The 10,077-nt window shown below is 48.7% G+C and overlaps 1 protein-coding gene across 1 annotated transcript; it reads left to right on the forward strand.

Moving 5' to 3' along the window:
• Positions 1-879: 879 nt before the first annotated feature.
• Positions 880-1,979, forward strand: LOC119363918 (dirigent protein 1-like). The gene has a single exon (XM_037629287.1). The coding sequence runs from the start codon at positions 948-950 to the stop codon at positions 1,632-1,634; it is 687 nt and encodes a 228-aa protein (XP_037485184.1). The 5' UTR covers positions 880-947; the 3' UTR covers positions 1,635-1,979.
• Positions 1,980-10,077: the final 8,098 nt, after the last annotated feature.

Consider the following 10,077-nt stretch of genomic DNA (forward strand, 5'->3'; position numbering starts at 1 on the left):
TCGCCAAGGAAGAGGCCGTGGTTCGAGAAGATGCAGGCTGACATGCTCAAGTCCGACGACGAGTGATCTATGGCGGCGAACGCCATCTTTTTTGTATGCAGGCAGGTGTGCTGACATGACCACGGGAGCCGCAATGGCGTGGTCGAACTCAAGTCCCACCTTTTTTGTGTGCTGGCATGTGTGACGGTCGGCTGGCGAGTGCGCCAGCATGAACTGTGGTGATATTTTCTAAAGCCGGCATTTTAGCCGGCGCTGGCATGGTGCCGGCATGAGACATGACCGCTGACATGATCGGCCGCGGACCTTTTTTTCAAAATGTTGAGTACGGACATGAAACGGGTTGGCGCGTTGGACGCACTGCCGACCCAAATCTAAAAGAGGGTGGACGCCGGGCGGGCGGCCAACCCAAACGGACAAAAAAGGACAAATGCGCCGTCCGTTTGGGTCGGCACGTTGGAGTTGCTCTAATGACTTTGTTAGAGTGTCAATTTGTCCCAAAATCACCATATTATCGGTTATTACGGGGATTGGGCCATTTGACAATTCTGTTAGAGTTGCTCTTAGCTAGCTCAACGACATTGTTACTACATGGTATTCCCTCCGTTCAAAAATATTTGTCGGAGAAATTGATAAAAAGGGATGTATCTAGAACTAAAATATGTCTAGATACATCCATTTCTCCGACGAGTATTTTCGGACAGAGGAAGTACTATCTTTATAATATTACAGTCTAATTAATTATTCCTTCGCATATCATTCACAGCAACCAACTAAAGTACCAAGCTCCCTAAAAAAAAAAACTAAAGTACCAAGCTAGCGATAGTCATTGCATCGTCCCTTTCTCTGCGTGTCTGCACCAACTCCCTCTGCTTTTATCCATCTATTAATTCACCCCCTCAGCCTCCAAGATTTCACCCTCACAAGCAGAACCCACCCGCTATCCTATCATGGCTCCTCACGCCGCTGTCCTCCTCTCCCTCCTCCTGCTCACCACCTGCGCGGCGGACACGCACCTCCACTTCTTCCTCCACGACGTGGTCTCCGGCAGCAACCCGACGGCGGTGCAGGTCATCAAGGGTCCTGCCTCGTCGTCCAACGCCCTCCCGGGCGTGGCCTTCGGCGACACGACCGTCATCGACGACGCGCTGACGGAGTCCTCGTCGCCGACGTCGGCGCCCGTGGGGCGCGCGCAGGGGTTCTACATGATGTCGTCGCAGTCGGGCATGGTGCTGATGATGTGCGTGAACCTGCTGCTCACCACGGGGGACTACAACGGCAGCACGCTGGCCGTCATCGGCCGCGACGACGTCATGACCACCACGCGGGAGCTCTCCGTGGTGGGCGGCACGGGGAAGTTCCGGATGGCGACGGGGTACGTGGTGTGGAAGACCAACAGCTCGAGCGGCGCCGACGCCACCATCGAGCTTGACGTCTACACCACCGGCCTCAACGGCACCACCATCGACGCCAACGCGCCCGTCTCCCCCATCGACGGGGGCGGCGCCGGTGCGGCCGGCGGCGCCACCGGCAAGTCGTCCTCGGGCGCGGCGGCGCTGAGAGGAGCAGTGCCGTACGGGTGGGCCAACGCGTGGGTGGCCGCCGTCCTTGTAGCTCTGGCTGGTTGCGTTTGGTGAGCAGCTCGATTCGATCCACCATGAATCTGAGTGAGTGGGAGCGGGGTCCATCCATACAACGGAATAGATCTTGATTAGGCGTGAGGAGTTGGTCGGTGTAGTGGTGTCTTGTGTGGTTGGTGATGATGGGGTGGGTGCTTTCTTGTCGCTGTTCGGGTTGGGTTTGGTGATGTACACATGACTACACATCTTCCATGCGTGCGGGAGCGTGAGAGATTACTTTCCGGCTACTACATCCATTTGATTATTACCTAGAAGAACCGATTCTCACATTTTTATATATGGTGTTTTTAGGGCATATATAATGGTGGCATATGGATACATATGCTTCATGACAAAAAGTAATTTGAGGCATCTACATTTATTTTTTCTCCCCAATGCAAGCTATCACTAGTGGACCTCATTAAGAAATACTAGAAAATAAAAACATTAGTACACATGCATCCCTACTTTTCACTTCAACCTTTTCAGCTTTTGTCACCGGATCACACTTTTTCTCTTCAAGCACCCGCCTCCTGGAGAGGATCCCGCTTCCCTATCCGAACCTACTTTACGTCATATCCGATCCTACATGGCATGTGAGGCATCACCTTGAGGCTATGCATTGTACATGTCCTTATTGGTTGTCATGGGCATCCATAGCGAGCTTGAGCATCTTGTCCTTCTTTTGGCCCACCTAAAGGAATGACGGTGCAGTGCACATAAGGGCAACCCCGCGACCTCAAATGGTCCGATCCGTCTATTTGGGGGTCAACAAACAGACCAAGCGGCCCCACCTGCGGAAACAAACGGATCAATGTCCGTTTTCGATCCGCTTTCGACCCATTTCCGGTTCAAATTTTGATCGCGCTTGCGTCGAAACAGGCAGCGCGTTGACGGGCGGGATGCACGCCCTTGTCCTTCTCTGGCCCCTCGTCGGGGACACGCCCGCCCACTTTCCCTCCATTTCGCCGAAAACCCTCCCACGCGCTTCCCTCCCTCCACCATGGCCAGCGACCAGGCCGCTCGCCCCGCACCGAAGAAGGCTACCAAGAAGCCGCGGTCAGAGCTCACGCCAGCGGAGGTCGCCAAGCTCGACGCCGAATCGGCCAAGAGGAGGAACCGACGGACAAAGGTGGCGGAGAAGAAGGCCGCTGTCGACTACGCCGCCGAGGCGACCACACTGCATGCCGCGTTGCACCAGGTCGACGTCGAGGACAAGGAGTCCATCGTCGGCAAGTCGCACACCCTATGTTAGGGTTGTGTCGACCCCCGCCGGTGATTCTCTCGGTCGCTGCCATGGCCGCGGCGAGCACAGGCTCGTCGTACGTTCGTCCTCCGCAGCACCGGACCCCGAGCATGTCCGTCACACTCGAGACGCCAGGGCATTGTGCTCCGCCGCTGCATGGCCATGAGCAGATACGGTTCTCCACGTCGTCGTACTGCAGCATGGTCGCTCCGGCCACGCCCGCGGACGTCATCGACCTCAACGTCACGCCGGGGTACAGTGGTGCTGGCCAACCGTCCGACGGGACGCAAAGGAAGCAGCCCGGGTTGAACCCTTCGGGCAACATGGCCGGCGCCCACAGGTTGTTCGACGAAATGCCACTGCCGACGCCGACGGTCGATGACCCTGACTACGCGATGTTCATGGAGAACGTCATTTTCGAGGGCTGTGGTGAGGCCTTCCACGTCGACGGCCAAGGCCAAGTTTTTGATCCTGACGCGACCCAAAGCCTGGACGGCCGCGACCACTATGGTGACACTCAATTCGCCGGCCATGATGAAGATGAGGACGACCATGGCAACTCATGGCATGAAATGATGACTTGTATTGTGAAGACGAGAAAGAAGAGGTCGACATTTCGGCAGAGCCATTGGTGTTTATTAATGAGCTCACCCAAAGGGCCGAAGCACAAAAGAAGAGGCAAGGAATTCACACGGGATCATACACCCAAGAGTAGGACACTTTGATTTGCGAGAGTTGGATGAAGATAGGCCAAGATCCCATGAAAGGTGCCGAGAAAAAATGACCCCTCTTTTGGACAAGAGTTCACATGAACTTTCATGAGCGAAGGAAGTTTGCCCCCTACCAATTTTCGAGCATCAGCGGCATCAACTCATTCCAAAAGAGATGGGAGTTCATTCAATGAAAGTGCAACAAGTATTGTGCTGCGCTTGAGAGCGTCAAAGCTCGTCTCGTGAGTGGCCTAGGACTGGGTGACTTGGTATGAACCTCTCATTTTTTCATCTTGTGCACTTTCTTGTTAGCATGCCATTTATATGTTTCATGCATCTTGTGTCCTTTCATGTTACAATTGTGGCCACATCTTTGATTGTGTAAGCCTTCCAAACTTTGGAAGCCTTCAAGGACCGGCACAAGAACAAGCCGTTTACTCTACTCTCAAGCATTGTTGGTCGCTCATCAAAGATTGTCCCAAGTTCAAAGACCAATATGCCGCTCGTAAGAAGAAAGGAGGGAAGGCGGCTGTGGCTGATGAGGAAGGCTTGCTGAAGAGGCCAAGGGGCAAGACAAGCTCGAAGGCTGACGAGAAGCATGATGCGTCTTCCATAGCCTTGCAAGGAACTTTGGAGAACATTATGACCCAAAAGGAAGTGAGGGAGGAGAGGAGGAGCAAATGAAGATATACCTAGAGATCCAAACGAAGAAGCTTGACATGGAGGAGGCTAAGAAGAGGGGGAAGCTTGACATCGAGGAGTCCGCACAACCCAAGAAGCTCGAGATCGAGGCCACCAATGCCAACACCAAAGCAAAAGAGGTGGCACTCGTGATCATGAGCATCAACAAGAACAACATGTCACCGGAGAGGAAGACTTGGTTCACGAACCGGCAGAAGGAGATGTTCACCCGCGACGGTGTGAACTTGGTGAGACCTCGGCGTGGACTATGGTCGTTCATTTTGAAGGTTGGCTGGTGTGCCGGCCGCTGGCTTTGTTGACGACCCCAAAAACTTGTCCATTTTGAAGGCTGACTTGTGTGTCGGCCACTGGCTTTGTTGCCAATGGAAAAAACATGTCCATTTTGAAGGTTGGCCAGTGTGTCGGCCGACGGCTTTGTTGCCGGCATGAAACTTGAGTGGGCATTCTGTAGACCGTTGCCTTTGTTGCAGGCCGACATGAACTGGCGTGAACGCAGCCACTGGCGTGAACTATGTCTGCTACCATTTAGTACATCTTTTGTTCTTTTCATATTTGCATGCACAGCGGCGAGATGCAACCGAAGATGCAGCCGTGCGACGCATCCACAAATCCAAGCGGACATGACCTCATTGTCACCCCCAAACAGACAAAATCCGGACAAAATGGACGTCCATTTGGGGTCGCGTGTTTGAGTTGGCCTAATTTTCTTTCCTCTTTCTAGTTGGTGTATATGTCATAGCTCGATTGCTATAGATTTCCTTTTATTTGAAGCTACTATAGATTTCCTTTGTTTGTAGTGAAATACACCCTTCATAAAGTAATAGTATTGGATGTTTTAAATCATTAAAGTAGTAATCTAAAACATCTTATATTTCTTTATAGAGGAAGCACATGATGGTCGCCTAAAAGTACGGTTTCTCATGCTAAAAGATTTGAGACGTCTTGTAAACTACTCCCTTTGTAACAATGTAAAAAAATTATCAAAAGTCATATTCTGCTCCCGAGCTCAAATGCACCCTGTGAACCGTGAAATCGAAAAAAATAGTAAATTTTTTCAAAAAAGTATATGATTTTTTTGCTAAACTTTGGCAAATGTTTTGTATGCTGGCAAAATTTCAGCACGAAACGACATTCTTTGAAGGCGTGGCAAGAAAGCAAAATCAGCATGACCATACGTGCATGCTTCGGGAATCACAAACCTTAACACCAATATTCTTACTAAACCAAAATTATTCACTAGTACAACCCACATATCGTCGTCTCTATATCGCAAAACTATTGAAAGGAATCAAACTTATCATATTCAGTGATCTACATGAGAGTTTTTATTATATCCCTATTGAATACCTATCATATCAGGACCAATTTCATAACCCGTGCATATTGCCATTACTATTTGTTAAACTCTCAAAAAGATATACATGAAGCAGGACAGTGCAACTATTTCTTTAAAATACCGCCGTGCTCTAAAAGATATAAGTGAAGCACTAGAGCAACTCACTAGCTCAAACGATATAAGTGAAGCACATGGGTATTCTAACGAATTGCAAAAAATTGTGTGCCCCTCTCAAAAGGTGTGTGCAACAACAATGATTGTGGCAAACTAAAAAGCAAACAAAGCAAAGACTCATATAATATACGATGCTCCAAGCAAAACTCATATCAGTGATGAATAAAAATATAGCTCCAGCTAATATACCGATGGTTTGTAAACGAAAGAGCGGATGCCATCCGGGGCATCCCCAAGCTTGGACGCTTGGGTCTCCTTGCATATTACCTTGGGGTGCACGGAGATGTGTCTAGGTCATGTCTACATAGTGCTCGAACTCGCAGGGTACGCACGCTTAACATTCGATGACGATTTGTATTATGAGTTATGTGTTTTGGTGACCGAAGTTTGTTCGGAGTCCCGGATGAGATCGCGGACATGACGAGGATTCTCGAAATGGTCGAGAGGTAAAGATTTTTATATTGGAAGGTTACATTCGGACACCGGAATGGTTTTGGGAAGTTTCAGATAAATTTTGGAGTACCGGGAGGTTACCGGATACCCCCAGGATATTGTTGGGCCTACATGGCCCTAGTGGAGAGAGGGGGCAGGAGGTCAACAGGTGGCGCGTGCCCCCCTAGCCAAACCGAATTGGACTAGGGGTGGGGGCGCGGCCCCCTCTTTCCTTCTCCCTCTCCCTCTCTCCCTTCCCCCTTCTCCTACTACGGAAAGGAAAGGGGAGTCCTACTAGGATTTGGAGTCCTAATGGGACTCCCCCCACTTCGCGTGCCCCCTAGGCCGGCCGCCTCCTCCCCTCCTTTATATATGGGGGCAGGGGCCACCCCAAAGACAGAACATTGTCTTAGCCGTGTGCGGTTCCCCCCTCCACCGTTTACTCCTCCGATAGTATCATCGTAGTGCTTAGGCGAAGCCCTGCGCGGGTCACATCATCAACACCGTCATCACGCTGTCGTGCTGACGAAACTCTCCCTTAACCCTCTGCTGGATCAAGAGTTTGAGGGACGTCATTGAGCTGAACGTGTGCTGAACTCGGAGGTTCCATAAGTTCGGTGCTAGATTGGTTGATCGTGAAGACGTTCGACTACATCAACCGCGTTAACATAATGCTTCCGCTTTTGGTCTACGAGGGTACGTGGACACACTCTCCCCCTCTCCTTGCTATGCATCTCCTAGATAGATCTTGCGTGATCGTAGGAATTTTTTTGAAATTGCATGCTACATTCCCCAACAGTGGTATCAGAGCCAGGTTTATGTGTAGATGATATGCACGAGAAGAACACAAAGATTTGTGGGCGATAATAGTCATACTGCTTACCACCAACATCTTACTTTGATTCGGTGGTATTGTTGGATGAAGCGGCCCGGACCGACATTACATGACTGTGTTCATGAGACTGGTTCTACCAACGTGCTTTGCACACAGGTGGCTGGCGGGTGTCTGTTTCTCCAACTCATTTGAATCAAGTTTGACTATGACCGGTCCTTGTTGAAGGTTAAAACAGCACACTTGACGAAAAATCGTTGTGGTTTTGATGCGTAGATAAGATCGGTTCTTGCTAGAAGCCCGTAGCAGCCACATAAAACTTGCAATAACAAAGTAGAGGACGTCTAACTTGTTTTTGCAGGGTATGTTGTGATGTGATATGGTCAAGACATGATGTGATACAAATTGTTGTATGAGATGATCATGTTTTGTAACAAAGTTATCGGCAGCTGGCCGGAGCCATATGGTTGTCGCTTTATTGTATGAAATGCAATGGCCATGTAATTGCTTTACTTTATCACTAAGCGGTAGCGATAGTCGTAGAAGCAATAGTTGGCAAGACGACAACGATGCTACGATTGAGATCAAGGTGTCAAGCCGGTGACAATGGAGATCATGATGGTGCTTTGGAGATGGAGATCAAAGGCACAAGATGATGGTGGCCATATCATGTCACATATTTTGATTGCATGTGATGTTTATCTTTTATGCATCTTATTTTGCTTAGTACAACGGTACCATTATAAGATGATCCCTCACTAAATTTCAAGATATAAGTGTTCTCCCTGAGTATGCATCGATGCTACAGTTCGTCGTGCTGAGACACCACGTGATGATCGGGTGTGATAAGCTCTGCGTTCACATACAACGGGTGCAAGCCAGTTTTGCACGTGCAGAATACTCGGGTTAAACTTGACGAGCCTAGCATATGCAGATATGTCCTCAGAACACTACTCCATCTCACGTATATATATTCACATTCACGTGAGAAGGAGTTTCTCTCGAAAGAAGTGAGTGGGAGGAAAGTTGAACTTGATGTGGTAATTGTACCTACTCTCAATTTGGAAAGTAGCTCATCCGAGAAATTTGTTCCCGTGATGCCTACACCAACTGGAGAGGAAGCTAATGATAATGATCATGAAACTTCAGATCAAGTTTCTACAAAACCTTGTAGGTTAACCAGAGTACGGTCCGCACCAGAGTGGCACGGTAATCCTATTCTGGAAGTCATGTTACTAGATCATGATGAACCTACTAACTATGAGGAAGCGATGATGAGCCCAAATTCCGCGAAATGGCTTGGGGCCATGAAATCTGAGATAGGATCCATGTATGAGAACAAAGTGTGGACTTTGGTGGACTTGCCCGATGATCGGCAAGCCATTGAGAATAAATGGATCTTCAAGAGGAAGACGGACGCCGATGGCAGTGTCACTATCTACATAGCTCGACTAGTAGCAAAAGGTTTTCGACAAGTTCAAGGTGTTGACTACAATGAGATTTTCTCAACCGTAGCGATGCTTAAGTCCATCCAAATCATGTTAGCAATTGCCATATTTTATGAAATCTGGCAAATGGATGTAAAAACTGCATTCCTTAAATGGATATCTTTAAGAAGAGTTGTATATGATGCATGTCGTGGTATTTCCTCGACATATGCCAAGGGATGGCTTATCATGTGTGGGGACAAGAGTGCGTTCCCGGTCTCTAGAAGCGGGAGTAGGCAAGACCTCAAATGACGCCGGGTCTTACCCAGGTTAGGGGCTCTCTGTGGAGATAACACCCCTAATCCTGCTCTGCGGGGTCTCCGCATCACTATGATCAAATAGCGGGCTACAAGATTGTTCCTTGAGCTGTTTGGGCTAGAGGAGGAAGAAGGCAAGCTAGCTCTACTTCTCCCTAGCTATGTGTGTGTAATGGCTGGAATGGTGATACGTCCATTTTGCATCATGCTTTTATATCGATATTTATTGCATCATGGGCTGTTATTAAACGTTATGTCACAATACTTATGCTTATTCTCTCTTAATTTACAAGGTTTACATGAAGAGGGAGAATGCCAGCAACTAGAATTCTGGGCTGGAAAAGGAGCAAATATTAGAGACCTATTCTGCATAACTTCAAAAGTCCTGAAACTACACGGAAGTTATTTTTGGAATTAATAAAAAATACTGAGTGAAGAAAATACCAGAGGGGGCCACCCACCGTCCACGAGGGTGGGGGGCGCGCCCTACCCCCCTGGGCGCGCCCCCCTGCTTCGGGGCAGGCCTCCACTGCCCATCTTCTGCTATATGAAGTCTTTTACCCTGGAAACAATCATAAGCAAGCTTTCGGAATGAGACACCGCCGCCATGAGGTGGAACCTTGGCGGAACCAATCTAGAGCTCCGGCCGAGCTGTTCTGCTGGGGAAACATCCCTCCGGGAGGGGGAAATCATCATCATCGTCATCACCATCGATCCTCTCATCGGGAGCGGGTCAATCTCCATCAACATCTTCACCAGCACCATCTCCTCTCAAACCCTAGTTCATCTCTTGTATCCAATCTTTGTCCCAAAACCTTAGATTGGTACCTGTGGGTTGCTAGTAGTGTTGATTTCTCCTTGTAGTTGATGCTAGTTGGTTTATTTGGTGGAAGATCATATGTTCAGATCCTTTATGCATATTAATACCCCTCTGATTATGAATAATGAATATGATTTGTGAGTAGTTACGTTTGTTCCTGAGGACATGGGAGAAGTCTTGCTATAAGTAGTCATGTGAATTTGGTATTCGTTTGATATTTTGATGAGATGTATGTTGTCTTTCCTCTAGTGGTGTTATGTGAACGTCGACTACATGACACTTCACCATTGTTTGGGCCTAGAGGAAGTCATTGGGAAGTAATAAGTAGATGATGGGTTGCTAGAGTGACAGAAGCTTAAACCCTAGTTTATGAGTTGCTTCGTAAGGGGCTGGTTTGGATCCATATGTTTCATGCTATGGTTAGGTTTACCTTAATACTTCTTTTGTAGTTGCGGATGCTTGCAA

Source organism: Triticum dicoccoides, chromosome 2B, assembly GCF_002162155.2.
Source record: "Triticum dicoccoides isolate Atlit2015 ecotype Zavitan chromosome 2B, WEW_v2.0, whole genome shotgun sequence".
Taxonomy (NCBI): Eukaryota; Viridiplantae; Streptophyta; class Magnoliopsida; order Poales; family Poaceae; genus Triticum; species Triticum dicoccoides.

Excerpts from the sequence above, each read along its gene's own strand:
- LOC119363918 (XM_037629287.1), top strand. The coding sequence starts at position 948 with ATGGCTCCTCACGCCGCTGTCCTCCTCTCCCTCCTCCTGCTCACCACC.